Here is an 18,817-nt window from a genome sequence, read left to right on the forward strand (position 1 = left end):
CCACATGAAACTATTTTTTACTGTTTATTTTTTTGAGAGAGAGAAAGAGAGAGTGTGTGCAAGCAGTGGAGGGGCAGAGAGAGGGGGGGAGAGAGAGAGAGAATCCGCACTGTCAGCTCAGAGCCTGATACAGGGCTCCAATTCCAGACCGTGAGATCATGACCTGAGCCGAAATCAAGAGTTTGCTGCTTAACCAACTGAGCCACCCAGGCACCGCCCCCCCCCCCACATCAAACTATTATTAAGGAGGAACCCCTGGGAAGTGGAATTGGAGACGAAGAAGATAGGGAGAGAGGAATTATTATTTTGTCAAATAAGCCTGAGTTGCTCGGGAAATGTGTCATGCAATAAAGAAAAGCAATGCTGGGGGCACCTGGGTGGCTCAGTTGGGTGAGCATCTGACTTTGGCTCAGGTCATGATCTGACAGTGAGTTCCAGTCCCGCTTCTGGCTCTCTGTTGTCAGCGCAGAACCTGCTTCTGATCCTCTGTCCTCCTGTCTCTCTGCCCCTACCCCGCTTGCCCTCTCTCAAAAATAAACATTAGAAAAAAAGAAGAAAGAAGAGTGATGCTAGAGCCAGTTAGGGAATCAAGCAGTGCATCTCACGGACTTTCTCACTTAATTTTTCTAGTAGGCTCTGTAATTCCAACAGCTGTAGTTAAGCCCCGTTGAACTTTCTCCTGGATTTCCTTTTCTTGATTGGGCTCCTAATGCTGCTGATCTTAGATTTGATTATGGTTTTTTTACTTACCACTCTGATCTGCCACTTCCTTCCACAACCCGCATAAGTTACAGTTCCTTTGAGCTCTGGTTTGCTTGGTTTCTTTTGGGTGTCCATTTTAGAGATTGCAAGAATATTATAACATGGATTTAGCAATCATTTTTTTAACACTGAGAAAAGGTGTTGTGCACTAGAGGGAATTGAGTTTGAGATGTCACGAGCCAGATAATTAATTCCCAATCTTAGCTGCTCATTGGAAACTTTCACAACCTTTTAAAAAAAAATGCAGATTCAAGAGCTCCTCCCACAGACATGTGGAATTCAACAATGAATCAATGAGTCAATAGTACTTTAAAGGTGATTCTATGGTCAGTCAGGCTTCGTTGTTTTTTTTTTTTTTTTAATGAAATTTTCTTTTACTAGACTCCCATTTCCTTTTTTAAAAAAATTTAATGTTTATTTATTTTTGAGAGAGAGATACAGAGGATGAGTGTGGGAGGGTCAGAGAGAGGGAAACACAGAATCCTAAGCAGGGCTCCAGGCTCTGAGCTGTCAGCACAGAGCCAGGGGTGGGGCCCAAACTCAGGAACCTTGATATCATGACCCTATCCGAGGTCTGATGCTCAACCAACTGAGCCACACAGGCGCCCCTCCCATTTCTTCTTTTTTTTTTTTTTTTTAAGTTTATTTATTTTCAGAGAGAGAGAGAGAGCGTGAGCAGGGCAGGGACAAACAGTGGAGAGAGAGAATCCTAAGTAGGCTGGGCACTGTGAGCACAGAGCCCAAGCAGGGCTCATTCCCACAAACTGTGATATAATGAACCCAGGTGAAATCGAGGGTAGGATGCTTAACCGACTGGGCCACCCAGGCACCCCCCAGACTCCCATTTCCTATCTCTCATTACCACAGTCTACTGGCTCACTATTCATGGTGGATTGCCATAGAAATTACTAGTATTAGTAATTAGTATTAGATTGTCACAAAAACCCAATTTGTACCAAATCTGGCCAGTGTCATTACTTCATGATATTGCCTACATGTGGCAAGCAGAGGGGTAGTTATCTGATTGAGAAAAGTAATACAATACACAAATTAGCTTAGAGTCACAGCATTTCAAAAAATCATGCTTGAGAAGTATCCACTGAGAAAAACCCACAAGAGCCCAGGGGATGTCTTAATAGCCACTGCTCACAGAGGCTACTAAGTGTTGTGTCAAACCCTGTCCCAATAAGCATTTCTAGTACCCTCTCAGCCCTAGGAAGAAACTAAGCTTCCCAAGGGTTAAGTAACATTGTTGATAAAGTAATTTCTCATAATCACCTAATCACCATCTGACCGTGTGCCTGGCTCTGAGAATTTAGCGGGGGTTCGATAGCTACTGTCTGTTGACTCTTGGGTTTGTACCAAGCACATGAAACAAAGCATTTAATCTTTACAACAACCATCTGAGGGATATACTGTTGTTTTTTTGCATTTTATACAGAAAATTCGGTTAAGCTGCCCAGATTACATTTGGGTGCTTGAGTCTGAAATTTGAACCTTGTCATGTCTGACTCTGAAACCCATGCAAGTGCACTAGTTACATTTGGGGAAATAAAGATATGTAAGTGACCATCCTTACTCTCAAGGAGCTCCCAGTCTGATTGGAAGAGAAGGGTGTATACATCTATTTCAGGACAGAAAGAAAAGACTTGGAGAAGGGGTCAATAGTTCTCAACCCTGGTGGCATATAAGAATCATCTGGACGACTTTTAATAAATACCGATGCTCAAGCCCATGCCTAGAGATGCTTATTTAATTGGTTGGGTGTTTGCCCTGATCACTGCTATATTTTAAAGCCCCTTTGCCCCCGTACAAACGATTTTCAGGAGTAGCCAGGGCTGAGAACCACTGAGTTAGACCTTCTACTTTAAGCCAGAGTGAGTTATTGAAGTAGACTAAGAACTGATAGACTCTCAAATTCAATATATAAAACAATTATTTTTATTTGTATTGTTTTGTTTATAATATTTATTTTGGAGAGAGAGACAGAGAGAGAGACAGAGCGTGAGCAAGGGAGGGACAGAGAGAGGGAGACACAGAATCTGAAGCAGGCTCCAGGTTCCGAGCTGCCAGCATAGAGACGGATGCAGGGCTTGAACTCATGAAGTGCAAGATCATGACCTGAGCCAAAGTCGGATGCTTAACCAACTGAGCCACCCAGGTGCTCCTGAAATAATTATTTTTAAAATGAATTATTTTATCAGATTATATAATGTATACATACAGTTTAAAAAGTTAAATCGTACTGAGGCTTATGACTAAAATATAGCAGTTCCCTGTTTTTTCCATTCCCCTAATCCCTCCTCACTTGACTCTTTAAATTAATTTTAGAGAATTCACACACCTCCCATTATCCAAATGTTAATGCAGTGGTGTCTTTTGCTTCATCAGAAAAGAATTACTTGCTGAACTTTATTTCTCCCACCCAAAGTACCCAAATATCCCCAAGAAACGGTAAAAGGGAGGAAATGTCAAGTAACGGAAGCAGGAAGAGGCAGGGAGGGGAGAAGTTCTTCTGTTCAGTCCATGGTCAGTAAAGCTGACCATTAGGTTTCAGACTGGCCTGTCTGATCCTCTCCCATCTCTTGGAAAGGTGATGGGCTTTATGTGAAATTATAGCCAAAGGAATATTTCCACACTTTCTTTTGCATTCATGCCTGCCCAGCATCAATAATGTTTTCTGAAACCTTTCTAGAAATTAAAAGCAATCTGGAGGGGCACCTGGGTGTCTCAGTCGGTTAAGCGTCCAACTTCAGCTCAGGTTACAATCTCACTGTTTGTGGGTTCCAGCCCTTCATCAGGCTCTGCTGACAGCCTGATTCAGATTCTGTGTCTCCCTCTCTCTCTGCCCCTCCCCAGCTCATGCTCTGTCTCTCTCTGCCTCTCAAACACAAATAAAAGTTGAAAAGCAATCTGGAAGCTGGAATATTTCCAAAGCAACTTAAAAATCCTTACAAACAGGAAAGCAAGTTTGCATTGAAGAGCACGGCATTGGCTTAGCTGTTTGGGGAGCTGACCAGAGAAAGGGAACTGTGTTTTATTTCTACTTCACATACACTGGAAAGAAAACATGATAGGAGAGTATTACGTAGATCTTGTTATGCTGACGGCTACTTCTCTGGCACAGTTTAGAATGACTTTGGCACTATCCTCAAAAAGTTTTTAAGCTAGAGAATGGCTGCAAAAGGAGAGACCAAATTTAGGTCAGGGGGATGGCGAACGTTTAATTTGAGGAGTTGGCCTTTTGAACAAAGACTTGATCGACAAGCTAGGATTTCAGCAGGTAGAGGAGCAGACAAGGCTTTGAAGGCAGAGAAGAGAAGCACAGCCAGAAGCCAGGAGTGGGTAGGGATGGCATGGGTGGTAGAGTTGCCATCCAGGCTCCCTGTTGATTAAAATTAACACCAAATCATAATGGAAGAGCTCAGGGATGTGCAAAGGCCTCTTACAGACAGACCATTTCCCAGGCCAGCAGCAGAGGATAAGCAGTTTTGAGCCTAGGTGAACATATGAACAGGTAGAGGATGAACATGAGCAATGTGTGTGTGTGTGTGTGTGTGTGTGTGTGTGTGTGTGTGTGTGTGTTGTGTGTGTGTGTGTTGGGAGGAGTAAGGGGAGGGTTGGTGGTCAACCTGAAAACTTTGGAAACTAGGAGAGAAGAAAAATAAATTTGCTTTATTTTGTAAACCTGACCTGTCTGAGTCCTTGTGGTGGAAATATCCCTATTTTAGAGATGACTGCACTAGTCGAATATTGCCTAGACTCTTCACACATTTGAATAGGATCCCCATTGCTGCAAAGCTATGCTCATAATTTGGCTTCCAATGTTGCCATTGAATATATGGATTAGCAAAAGCATCTGGCCCATTTACTACTACAGTACTCACTGTAAACTGACAGGGTGACATTTTCATGTGTGCGTTGGTCTTTTGTGAGCTTGACTGGCATCAAACCATCTCCAAGAGACCAATCCATGCTTAGTGCAAAGAGGAAGTCAAGTTGTGGGCCCATGAAGCTCGAGACCCAGAGCCAGTATGAGGTACTCAACAAGGTGCTGCCCCTGAGATACCCAGTTAAAATAAGTAGCCTGGGGGGCATCCTCCCTCCCACTCCCAAAATGGGTCAGCAAGGCTGGGCTGCCTTAAGACGCCTTGGGAGAGGAGGTATAACAAAGGACGCATTAGGAGAGGAAGTCAGGGTGTGTCATGGAAAGCCTTGAGAATTGGTTTGGCTTCTAGCCTGCAGGGCCTCCCTGCAGATACGTTGGCAGGGAATGCCACACAGTCAGTTCCCCATTTAAGGAGAACCGCTGGTCCCTGAAAGATGGACTGGATAGGAAAACCAGAGGCAGGGGACCAATCGTCAGTCTGCCATAGTGTATAGGAGGAGGAAAAGGACAGTAACAGCACACAGAGTGAAAGGTCACTCCCAAGAGACATTTCTTGGCTCCACACAGTACTTACTGTGCCTTGACTTTCTCACTTGCAATATGTGAGAAGGAGTAGCTGCCACCTCCCCCAGAGAAGAGACTCTGCTCTTTCTGGCACCTGTATTGTTAAAATAATTTTCGGAAAGCTGCCCTCTTTTCATAAAGCACATAGAGGTGTTTAATGGCTCATGAGGCAAAACGGAGCTCATGTGCTTCTTCTGACAGTGCACATTCTGGACTCAGCCCAAACACAATCTTCCTCTCCAGGCCTGAAAACTGTTGAATACTGTCTAAGATGATGTGACTTCCCCAAACACCGGAGGCCTGGCTGAACACAACCTTCGTTGCTCCAGGGGTTACAAATAATTCCACTGCTTTTAGCAGTGCAGGCTCATAGCGTCCTCTGTCCTCCCTTTTCCTGCACAGAACGGCTATGTCTTTGGGCAGGTAGCCACATTGGAACAGGTGGTGACACCTTTCCGCCACGTGTTTCACAATTTGTTCCATAGTGAGGCCAGTCTCTGTGTCATCCACCCCAGGCAGACCCTGGGCACACACTGCTTCCTTGTAGGCAGTTTCCCCGAACAATGGCAGTGTGTCTGGGGACCTGCCAGAGGGCAGATTTGCTCTGATCCCTTCTCATTTCTTCTTTCGTGACCGTTGCTATTTCCAGAGCACAGTGGATCCCATTGGTGATTGTTTTTCGAGGAAACTGAGCAGATGAAGGGGGGAGGCCATTAATATCTGCATGATGGACTTGGAAAGGGTCCAGAAAAATCCAGAGAATCCCATGATGAAGGTTTTCACTCCCAGCTCCCCTCACCTTTGGAAGGGTGATGCTCCTGGCCTTCAAGTACTAGTCTCCATATTTACTGCAGAAATTCTCAGTCTCATCCATCACTATGTGTTTAACCTCTAGGAACTCCCCTTGTAAGAAGGTTTTCCGAGTCACAACTCTGCAGGTGGTTTGTTGGCTAGAGGATGAAAGAGAGAATAAGGTTTCAGGCATATATACAAAGGGAACACCATATGCATCACTATCTACATCGGAATTAGAAGCTGGTTCTCATCTGGAGACTGATTCATTGACTCAGTGGTGTCCTAAACACTACAAAACTACTCTACTTACAAGTTACCTGATAGAATACATAAACTGCAAACTCTACTCTTTGGGGTTATCTAATTAAATCTGCACATGAAAATTTTTGAAATGAACCCAGGTAGGAGATTTCATTTCTATTACTAGTCCATTTCTGCTGCTTGACAATCCCTAAAGACAGGCTCATTACATTGACAGGAAATCTCAAAAGCAATTTCCACTTGTTACTATCATTGCTTAACTTTCTTCCTTTTTAGAGCAGGCGAGCAGGTCCCTGGAGGCATAATTTTTATGTGCAAAAGAGGTATGGGCTAGGATGAATTCCTATCTAAAGCAAATCCTGGGGCGCCTGGGTGGCTCAGTCGGTTAAACGTCCGACTTCGGCTCAGGTCACGATCTCAGGGTCCGTGAGTTCGAGCCCCGCGTCGGGCTCTGTGCTGACCGCTCAGAGCCTGGAGCCTGTTTCAGATTCTGTGTCTCCCTCTCTCTCTGCCCCTCCCCCGTTCGTGCTCTGTCTCTCTCTGTCTCAAAAATAAATAAACGTTAAAAAAAAAAATTAAAAAAAAAAAAAAAAGCAAATCCTATTTCCCCACTTACTGGTAGTACAAAACCAAAGCCTTTTTAGATTTTGGTAAGGAAAACATCAGGAAGTTGCTGAGTTCCATGACATGTCAAGTAAGATAGAAAATCTACAGGGCTATGCCTCTCTGGGACTGCTACTCTGTTTACTTAGCTCAATTTTCCTTTGTAGTATGTTTTAGTGTACTAGAGGAGGAGGAACAAATTAGAGGAGGCAAGAAGCAGCCAATTTCGTTATATAGATAGATATAGGTAATTTTTTCAAAGTAAACTTGGTTGTTTCTTTCCTCTAATTTAGATCCAAATAACATCATTCATTCCTATAGATTTCCTGATTTACATATGCAGTCCTTGGGGATTTACTCCCCCTATGCCTTGAATCACAGCTACTTACGTTCTTCTGTACCTGTTTCGACTGTGTAGACTTCTTGAAGTAAAGCACCGATTCTTAGCCCCCTCATATTAGGGGTTCAATAAATAGCTTGTTGAATTTGCTTTTTGACTGGGATATTTTTAATCTTACCCATACAGCATAGCCCTTAGCACAGTTTACAAGATCCTCCATAATTCGGAATCTACTTCCTTTCTAACTTCATCACCTGCTACATACCTCTACTCCCTCCCTACTCCAGTAAGACCTACCATTCTGATTCTCTCATGTGCTTTTGCACTTGCTGTGTGCCCTTTGCCTAAAAAGCCCTCCACTTCTCCTACTGACTTCTTAAGAGTGTGCCAAAGGATCCTTCACCCAGGACTATTTGCTGGCCAACCTCCAACCTAAGTTAAAATAAGCATATCCTTATTATCATATTAATTATGCAACATCCAATTTGCTTATTTTTTTCTTATCTCCCTTATCGGATCTTTAGGGCCCCATCTTCAATATATTTTTCCCTGGTAACACTAAATGTACACATTCCTAGCATATAAGTGGGGCCCCAAAAGATTTATTGGGTACATAAGTAAACCAAACCAAAAATTAAAGTGAGTTTGCCCTCATTTGCTAGATTGTATAACAATGAATTTTTTTTTTTTTTTTTACTACACTGAAAGGTAAAGACTTAAATCAGAGGCAAATTTGCATGTTTTCTGCAATTGTCGATTCAGAATAAGTCAAACAAATGAAAACAGTTTATAAACAAAATGAAATGGGTATTTAAATTCAAGTTCCTGTTAGGTATAATGTCTAATTAACTGAAATACTCTATGACTTTGAAGCCTTAAATATCAAGCAAAATGTATATTTAAAACAAAACAGGCTTATTTCCACTTTTCTTAAAGTTAAGGCCAGAGATTGTAGGGAAAAAAATGTTTCTAGTTAAAGAAATTTAAAGTGATATATAGTTGGCTAATTTGTAATGAGATGTTTAAACCTGAGCATTACATAGTACCCATTTGTAGCTCAACTACCTGATCATTTGGAGATGTGTATAGGGTTTGGGCTCTCACATTTATGCAGCTAAGGCCTCACAACATCTTAAACTAGAAACGCAGATTACTCTTGAGATACTGTCGAAAAGACTGACTAAATATGTTTATCATGTTGTCAGTGGCCCTCTTACATCACATAACCCTTTAAAGAGTCACTTTCACAAACATAAAGGATCTCTTTTGGTTTGCAGTGCAACAAATGCTTAATTTTCTCCAAGATCTTTATGGCTAGGGCTGTCTTCCTGGTTCCTGGAAGGCAGTGGATAAACAATTCTCACGGCTCCTGAAGGCTTTCTGAAAGCAACTCACATTGCTCCTCTATGAGCAAGTTGAAAACTTCACAGCCCAGCTGGTCACTCAGAAGAGATCTGGAACACAGTGAGACTATGATAAAGGCTGGCAACAAGTCTTCCATTTCATCCTTGGCAGCAAGCCTGTAGGACTGGGGGTAGTGAACAGGGATTTCATTGGGGCTGCACTGTGTGCTGGACAGGTGCATCAACCTTGGGATAGCACACACTTTCCCTGTGTAACTACCAACGGTTCCCAGTTTCTGCTTTAACTGATGAACAGTGTTTCGGCCATATTCAAGCCCTCCAATCCAACCGGGGCGTATTAAGATCGTATAGAGTACCAGGGGACTGTTAACTGCTATTAGAAGAGCGTCGCACAGGACATCCCGCTCTTTCCTTAAGCCAACATCACTGGCCCAGCTTCTAGAAAATATCACAATCCCCTGAGAACAAGGATATATCTGTGTCTTCATTAATTCCTTGAGTGCTTTATGATCTGAGAAGAGTTTCTTAAAGAGGGATACTGGTTTAAACTGTATCTCTTCCTGTGTCACTGAAAATGCAAGAAATAGAAATTACAAACTAAAATTTACAAAAGCATATTGTAAGTATTCCTGCAACATCATAGGAAGAAATGAATCTAGCCATGGAACTATGGGTTTCCTCGTCTACAAAGAAAGCACCCCCTCTTTATTTTGATGTAGCCCAATAATTTATTTTTGCCTTTGTTTCCCTTGGCTCAGGAGACATATCTAGAAAGACCTGGTAATCACAATACTGGGTATTTACCCAAAGAATATGAAAACACTAATTCAAAGGGATATAGGCACCCCTATGTTTATTATTGCAGCATTACTTACAATAGCCAAACTATGGAAGCAGCCCAAATGTCCATTGATAGTTGAATGGATAAAGATGTGAGAAATATATATATATATATATATATATATATATATATACACATGGAAATATATATATACACATGGAAATATATATTTATATGGAAATATATATATACATGGAAATATACATATATATATATATATATATATATATATATATATATATATATATGGAATATTTTTGGCCATAGAATGAAATCTTGCCATTTGCAATGACATGGATGGATCTAGAGAGTATTATGCTAAGTGAAATAAGTCAGTTAAAGAAATAAAAATACCATATGATTTCACTCATACGTGGAATTTAATAAACAAAACAAATGAACAAAGAGGGGAAAAGACACAAACCAAAAAACAGACTTTTAACTATAGAGAACAATCAGATGGTTATCCCAGGAGAGGTGGGTAGAGGCATGGATATGAAGGGGATTAAGAGTACACTTATCTTGGGGTGCCAGGGTGGCTCAGTCAGTTGAGCACGAACTTTGGCTCAGGTCATGATCTCACAGCTTGTGAGTTCGAGCTCCGCATTGAGCTCTGTGCTGACAGCTCAGAGCCTGGAGCCTGCTTTGGATTCTGCCTCTCTCTCTTGCCCTTCCCCCGCTTGCATTTTTTAAAAAAAAAATGTGTTTTTTAAACATTAAAAAAAGAATACACTTATCTTTTTTAAAAAATTTTAACATTTATTGATTTTTTGAGAGACTGAGTGTGAGTGGGGAAGGGGCAGAGAGAGAGGGAGACACAGAATCTGAGGCAGGCTTCCGGCTGTCAGCACAGAGCCTGAGGCAGGGCTCAAACTCACAGACCACAAGATCATGACCTAAGCTGAAGTCCAATGCTTAACTGACTGAGCCACCCAGGCGCCCCAAGAGTACACTTATCTTGATGAGCACTGAGTAATATATGGAACTGCTGAATCACTGTATTGTACACCTGAAACTAATGTAACACTGTAATTAGCTACTCTGGAATTAAAATTTAAAATTAACTCAATAATTTTTAAAAAGAGAAAGCACCCCCTCTTCACAGGCCAGGACTACAAATTTCCTATTTCTGGCAGCTCTTGTGCAGGAGAAGGCAATAGGGAGGAGTCTTCACAGAATAGAATAGCCTCCTGGTACCTTCTCCTCAACCCCAAGTGGTCCACTACTGTTAGGAAGGTATTTCTTCCGGCTAAGGGGTGTGTGTGTGTGTGTGTGTGTGTGTGTGTGTGTGTGTGTGTGTACCTGGTGCTTTAGGGATCCAAGAACTTTCCTTTAGGACATTGATTCTTAACCTGTGGCAGTTTTGCCCCCTGGGAGACATTTGGCAATATCTGGAATATTTTTTGTCATAGCTGGAGAAGGTGCTACCGGCGTCTAGTGAGTAGAGGGCAGAAATGCTGCTAAATATCCAACAAAGTCACAGGGCAGCCCCCCTCAACAAAAATTATCGAGCTCGAATATCAATAGTGCCAAGATTGAGAAGCTCTGCCTTAGGAAGAGTCCAGGTGACCCCATGGTTCACCTCTCTCTTTTATTTTTAAGTTTTTTTTCACTGTTTATTTTTGAATGAGGGAGACAGAGAGTGAGCAGCAGAAAGAGAAGGAGACACAGAATCCGAAGCAGGCTCCAGGCTCTGAGCAGTCAGCACAGAGCCTGACGGGGGGCTCAAACTTACAGACCGTGAGATCATGACCTGAGCCAAAGTCAGATGCTTAACCTATTAAGCCACCCAGGCACTCCAGTTCACCTCTTTCTGATTGGAAAGCCAGGGGCAGCTGTGGTATAGACTTAAAGAATTTAAGAGAATTCCTATATTTTCTCAAATTTGGAAAACAAAAGCCATATGTGACTGGAAGCCCCAAAGCACACAGAAATATAATGTGGATACAATAACTGAGAAACAAGAGTCCATCATATATATTATTTCAGGACCATTATGTCTACATTTGACCTCCTTTAAGGACTAATTGCCACCAATTCCTCCCAATTTACTATTTTTTGTAAACTCTATGTTCAATGTGGGGCTCAAACTCATGACCCCAAGATCAAGAGTTTCACGCTCTACCAACTGAGCCAGGCAGGTACTCCCCAACTTTATTATTATTGTTGTTGTTACTATTTTAACTTTATTTTAAATTAATTTTGTTTTTTTTTAGGGTTCATGTCCAGTGTGGAGCCCAATGCAGGACTTGAATTCACAACCCTGAATCAAGACCTAGGCTGAGGTCAAGAGTCAGATGCTTAACCAACTGAGCCACCCAGACGCGCCCCCATCCTCCAACTCAGTTTTAGAAAGCAAAGTCCCTTCAGCTATAATGAAGAAGGAATACCTGGAAACAGACATTGTTGTAGAGGTCTCTTAAATTCCAGGACTTTTTTGGGAGATGATGGGCTTCCTAGGGCTGATGGAGCTGGTGAACTCAGGTGAAAGCTGTAGTCAGTGGCCAGACTGGAAGTTGCTAAACAAACACACGGCAAGTTGTTTCAGATGAAAAAAGAAAACTCTTTTTCATTGCCCTTACTACTGTTGACGTGAGATGTGCAGCGTGCCTGAGCCACTCACGCTTTCTATGCCTCAAACAGTTCACATATGTTAGGAAATGAAGACTGGGGACTCTTGGAGTGTCACGCATCTTCTAAGTCACTATGTGGCTCATTTTGGGCAAGTCATTTCCTCTCTCTCGTGCGAACGTGAGCTGGTGGCCCCTAACGTTTCCTTCTAACTCTGATATTCTGATTCTGGGTCACCCCTAAAAGGAAAGGCTGCTGGTGGCTGATCAGAAAAAGGTTAGCACAGTATTTTTTTTTATTTTGTTATAGTTTGTTTAAACCCCCATTCAAGGTTTAGTTGGATCAGAAAGCAGCAGGATCTCTAGATTGGGGTGTGTGTCTATGAGAAAAGTAAACTCAAACAAATTTAGGACAGGAGAATGATTTAGCAAAATCACTCGAGTCTTGATCCCAGCTTCTCTTATCAAATTTGGAACATATTGACCATGAAGACAAACTGACCTGTAAGTCCTTTATGGGTTGATTAGAAATCACCAGGGCTGATTCTGAGCCAAATTGTAAGGGAGGTGAAAACACTATGAGTCCTTCTTCCCCTCCCCCATCCCCTGCTCAGCATCTCCTTTTACATCGGTTTTTCCCCATTTGGTAGTGCCCCAAGCCCACTGGTTGAAGACATTAGCTCTTAATGTTACAGAAACCATTCAAATTTGTCAACAAGCTTCCCTTAAAGGAATTAGTGGAGGGGCACCTGGGTGGCTCAGTTGGTTGGGCAGCCAACTTCGGCTCAGGTCATGATCAGCCGGCTGGTGGGTTTGAGCCCCACATCAGGCTCTGTGCTGACAGCTCAGAGCCTGGAGCCTGCTTTTGGATTCTATGTCTCCCTCTCTCTCTGCCCCTCCCCCACTCATGCACGCGCGCTCTCTCTCTCTCTCTCTCTCTCTCAAGAATAAATAAATATTAACAGAAATTTTTTAAAAAAAGATTAGTGAATTCATCCTTAAACAGTGTTTCTCCCAAATACTGACTTCAGAGTGACCCTGTTGATTAATGTTTTTGACTAGAAAACCAGCCTACAAAATTCTTTCAACAGGCAGTTACCGTGCATAAGGGAACTTTCACTAATTCATAGCTGATCAGATAAATTTCCAAAAGTGGACCAAAATCCAAGCATTTCTTGACCTCAAAGAGTTCATATTCTGGGTCTTTGGAGCTGAAAATATTTTTTTAGGATTGTATTTTTAAGTAATCTCCACACCTGCCGTGGGGCCTAAACTCACAAACCCAAGATCAAGAGTTACACACTCCACTGACTGAGCCAGCCAGGCACTCTGGAACTGAAAATATTTTCAAAAGAACGCTGTAAAGGGAGAATATTTGTAAGCAAAATTGCTTTCTATCCTTCAACGAAATTACCTGACCAAATACCCATGGAAGGCACAGAAGGGGTTCCTTCCTGGCTGACTAGATTATGACTTCTCTTCTGCTTTACCTGACTGAATATCCAGCATCATGGCCACCCAGTGCTCCACCGTCAGCCTTGTGACAGAATTGTCCCTCATGATCCAGGAATCCGGGGCGTCTGTGAATACTACACAGCAGAAGTATGTGAACCACATAGACATATCCGTACAGGACATCGTTTTGGTACACATTCAAGATTTTGGTTGTGAAATGCACCTTTGGCTTCTCACAGCAGAAGTGGAAGGTTGGCAATTTTTCTACACAGCTTTCTATTTCCCTTTTTAGTAAGTCAGGGTTCACTTTTTCTCTCTGACAGCCAAACACTTCTTTGTTCTTATCATCTACTCCAATAATTAGGTATCCCCTGAGGGTGTTGGCAAACGCAGAAACGTAATGAGGCAGCATTTCTTTAATCCGAGGGACAATCTTTCTGGTGGTGAACCTTTTAAGCTCCACACGTGTTGACTCCGTAACATTGAGTTTCTCCTTATACAGGAGCCTGTCCTTTTGTTTTTTTTATTTTTTTTTTTTTAATTTTTTTTAATGTTTATTTATTTTTGAGAGAGAGACAGAGCATGAGCAGGGGAGGAACAGAGAGAGAAGGAGACACAGAATCTGAAACAGGCTCCAGGCTCTGAGCTGTCAGCACAGAGCCCGACACAGGGCTCGAACTCACAAACCATGAGATCATGACCTGAGCCGAAGCCGGATGCTCAACTGACTTGAGCCACCCAGGCACCCCAGGAACCTGTCCTTTTGAAACAGTTCTGAGGCAGACACCCTCCTTTCTTCCTCTTCCTGAATGTATCCGTAAGGAACTTTCTGAGAACTCCACTCCTTCACCCTTGATCTTCCTCTTTGGGCTTTAGACTGCTTCTCTCTGAGAAGCTCCAAGGCACTGCTGGCGCTCAGGTTGACAGTGGAAGTCACGGCTCTCTGGTAGAGATTGGAACACAAGCTGCAAATCCTTAGGGGGAGGCTGGAGACATCTGGGCTCCAGGACTTGACAAAAATCAGGAGATTGTGCCCCTGCTGCATGTAGTCAAGGTATTTCTGTGAACCTGAAGGAAGGAGCTTCTGAAAAGAAGTTTCCAGGTCCTGCCCCAGCCCATGGCATCGTTAACTGTAGGTTTTATCATCAATCTCTGCTTTGATCACACCCCCTCCAGAATTTAACAGCGCACAGGTGGCTTGGATGATTTTCGCATTCTCCATTCTTTTCAGATAGCTACTGGCCATCTTCTTCCTGCTCTCTTCTCCAAAAGTCATCCTGCCCACGTGTACAACTGTCTTGGGATAGAGCATTTCCATGTCGGTCTGGACACCATCCAGCCCAGCAGTCCCTCTGTGCTCCAAACAATAACAGAAAGGGGTTCCAGGAAACAACTTGGACAGAAATGTGGTTTCTACATTAACAAGAATCCTGGAGATTACAATGTTTTCTTTGAACTTACAGATTACTGGAGATACATTTTAACATTGGAAACACTCTTAGATATTACTATTTTCTAACAATGTTGCAAGCTCCCAAGCCTTTCCAGCATGAACAGGTATAGGTAAAGATGAATGCTTAATATTTTGCCATAACAGAAAGATTCCATTGCTGAAACTGTTAGTCGTTTTTCATTTAAAGTCAGGAAGCAACAACAGTGAGCCCAGAGATAAAGGGCACGGATTGGCACAGGAGCCAAAGCAAGTTATACAGAATATGCAGAGGCAGAAGTTGAGCCAAAAGTTGCTCCTATTTATAATTCAAAGGGAAAGGAAGGCAATAGAGAACTAAGGGAGAATAGTTCTGGGGTATATGTGATGTGGTCTTATAAAAACAAACATAAAAGTTGGTGTTCTTTATGCACTATTTTATACATTTAAAACATTTTACTCCTGGAAGAATGTCTATTGATACCAAATGCAGAAACCGTTATAGCTTCTCAAACCTTCTTCTAAAAATACGTTTCTTCATACACAGTGTGAAGTAAGAGCAGGAGTGTTCTTTCTCTTCTGAATAGTTCTACCCTGTGCTGGGGGAGCCTCCAAGGCTCAGAAGAAAATGTGAGCCTTTGGAACATAGTCCTTAAACTATGGTCGATTTCCCTTTTTGCTTCATGGACCAGAGAGCAGCCATCCAATTTGAACTCAGTGCTCTGAAGCAAATGTTTCACAAACGGCCTTGTTAGCTCTTATTAATTGCAAAGCAAAATATTTACTAAACCAAATCAAAATTCTTCCTCTAGGAGAAGAGAACCATGTCTTCTGTGTGATCTCCTCCAAGTAGAGGCCATATGGGTGTTGTTTATGCCCAGCAAGAGGGGAAAAAAGCAGGCATCCGCAGGATGGGTACCCTCCTCTGCCATTTGTTTGCTCTTGGCTGCCTTCTCACTTCCTCCAGGCAAACCAGAATCAGCCTGATGAATTGTTTTTTTCATATGTGAGCATCTTCTGTAGGTAAATGTAAACATATGGCTCCTAGAGAAATTTCTGTTCATATAATAGAATCACAGAAGTGTTGGAAGTGTTGGCCCTTTCTAGCTTTGAGACCTCAGTTATGCTAACCAAAGCCTCAGATTCCTTCTGTGTAAATTAGAGATAATAATAGTGTCTTCTTTGTACAATTCTTGTGAGAATGAAATGTAGCCTGGGGCTACATGTCACAATAAAAACTGCTATTTAGTGATTGGCTTCTTTGGGCCAGATATGCAACTCTGATTGTCTCAAATTGTCCTTATGACAACTTGTAAGACATGCATTATTTTCATCATCTTATAAGTGAAGAAACTGAATTCAGGGAAGTAAAGCTCAAGGCTACACACCTAGTAAGTAACAGAGCTGGGATCTGAACCCCTGTCTCTTGCAAAACTCATTTACTATCATTCTGCCATGCAGCCTTACTGTTAGCCAGAATAAGATACACGTCCTGCTCACAATCTAGAGAGGAAAAACATGTATTAACTCATTGCAATTCAACAGATATAATAACATCAGTTGAGCCCTTTACCTGCTATGCATTCTCTGTGTGCTCATTCAACTCTTATAACAGCTTGCAAATATAGTCACATGCATGACCATTATACCCTAGTGCCACTCTGGAGAGCTAATAACATATGAACAGTGTGCTCTGGGTGTTCTGAGGAGTGACAGTAACTATGCTCGTGAGTATAAGATTTCATAAATGAGATGGTACATGAGTTGCAACCTGCAAGTAAGAATGCACCAGGTTGAGGGGCACCTGGGTGGCTCAATCAGTTGTGTCCAACTCTTGATTTGGGCTCAGGTCACAATCTCACAGTTTGTGGGATCGAGCCACACGTCGGGCTCTGTGCTCACAGCAAGAAGCCTGCTTGGGATTCTCTCTCTCCACCTCTCTTTCTGCCCCTCCCCTACTTGTGCACTATCTCTCAAAATGAATAAACATTAAAAAAAAAAAAAAAAAAAAAAAAAGAACGCACCAGGTTGAGAGGGAGAGATGGGGAAGGAAAGGGAAACCAGGTAGAAGAATAGCACACGAAAAGACCCATTATCTTCACTGTCTAACGTCCCCTGTCCTGAAACTACAATGGAAATCCTTAATAGGTCTGGTACAGAGACACTCCATTTCTCTTCATTCTTCCCTTTTATTTCTCGAACTTCAATCTAAAATGGAACCAGAGGGGGCCACCTGGGTGGCTCAGTCGGTTAAGTGTCTGACTTTGGCTCAGGTCATGATCTCACAGTTCATGAGTTCAGGCCTCACATCTGGCTTTCTGCTGTCAGCACGGAGTCTGCTGTGGAGGCCACTTCAGAGTCTCTGTCTCCCTCTCTCTGCCCCTCCCCTGTTCTCTCTTTCTCTAAAAAATAAACATACATACATACATACATACAAATAAATAAAATAAAATAAAATAAAATAAAATAAAATAAAATGGAACCAGAGGAGAGAAAATGAAATCTCACACAAGGGCCCTCAGGAAAATAAAAAGACTGAGAGATTCATTTCTCATAAATGCCTGATTTACAGAAAACTGATACTTGATATATTTTTGAGAGAGAGAGAGAGAGAGAGAGACAGAGACTGTGTGTACAGGGCCACACATGTGCAAACAGGGGAGGGGCAGAGGGAGAGGGAGGTAGAGGATCCCAATCAGGCTCCAAGCTCAGCCCCACACTGGGCTCGATCTCCTAAGTCGTGAGATCATGACCTGAGCCCAATTCAAGAGTCAAGGCACTCAACATATTGAGCCACCCAGGTATCCCTGGAATTTTCTTAAATGATAGTGAGTTGGTCAGGGGTTAAGTTTTACTTATGGTTCCCAGAGGCACAAACAAGAAATAACCCAGGTCAGGTTGGTCTTGCAAAGGAAGCTGAATTGAAGTTTGTTTGTATGACCAGACTGGTTAATCTGGTCTGGTTTGCTTGGTGAATTTTCAAATCTGGCCTCCCTTTGTTTTTTATTTTAACAGACTCTAAACTGAGCTCTCTCCTCCTTACATTCCCTACCCAAATATGCAGCCTATCCCAAACTCTCAAGGGACTCAATGTAACTTGCTAACGTTTGCAAGTCTTGAACTGCAACTCCTCTGCTCTTCCTAAATAAACTCATCTTTTTGACAATTTTGCACTTGTCTCAGTCTTCCTTTTTATTTAGGTTGACACCTTCTACCCATCCCTTTCTGACACTCATCACATTCCTCACGCTGCTTTTCATATGCCACCTCTCAATTTCCACTTCCACAATCCTAATTTAGGTTCTTCTTAGCTCTCACCTATGCCAATCACTTGCTATAGTTTCCCTTTCTTTCACTTCGCCCTCCTTTGATCTATTTAAAAACACATTTGCATACATAGTTGTCAAAAGTACAGCTCTGATCACTGATCTACTCCCACTCTGAAATCTTCAAGTCTCCCACTTTCTCCAGAGTAATCTACACAGCCAGTAAGCCACCATCTTTGATGAAGTCTTGATTTGTCTTTCAAATTTCCCACCACCTCCTTTCTTTAACACTAATAGCGGTCCTCAGACTTTGGTATGAATCAGAATCATCCCTGGGGCACCTTTCAATAATACATCTGCCTGGGATCCAACGCTAGAATTTCTGATTAGATAGTCTGGGTTGTGCTCCAGGCTTTTTGGGGTTTTTGTTGTCTTTGATGCTAAAGGACATACATATTAAGTATCCCCTGGTGTTTTCTAACTCACCGAATTTAGAAACACTACATTTTTTCGACTTTACTTACATTTCCAAGTTCCTCCATGCTTTCTCATTTAATTCGGGCGTCAAATTATTCCTTCTGCCAGAATCTCCTAATTTTCAAAACCCATCCATCTTTCCAGACTCAGATCAAATGCCACCTCTTCCAGGAAGTCTTTCCAGTTCTCCTGCGCATTTCT

General features: G+C 42.3%; 1 protein-coding gene across 1 annotated transcript; it reads right to left on the minus strand.

Moving 5' to 3' along the window:
- Positions 1-2,105: 2,105 nt before the first annotated feature.
- On the minus strand, positions 2,106-18,681 carry SLFN14 (schlafen family member 14). Its single transcript, XM_060644978.3, is given in 9 exon segments — positions 2,106-5,824; positions 5,826-6,165; positions 8,432-9,146; positions 11,810-11,938; positions 13,480-13,592; positions 13,594-13,950; positions 14,200-14,911; positions 16,341-16,376; positions 18,660-18,681. Coding segments are annotated over 9 exon segments (2,931 nt in total). The 3' UTR covers positions 2,106-5,317.
- Between the last annotated feature and the right edge of the window lie 136 nt (positions 18,682-18,817).

The sequence above is a fragment of the Panthera onca genome, chromosome E1, assembly GCF_046562875.1.
Source record: "Panthera onca isolate mPanOnc1 chromosome E1, mPanOnc1 haplotype 2, whole genome shotgun sequence".
Classification (NCBI taxonomy): domain Eukaryota; kingdom Metazoa; phylum Chordata; class Mammalia; order Carnivora; family Felidae; genus Panthera; species Panthera onca.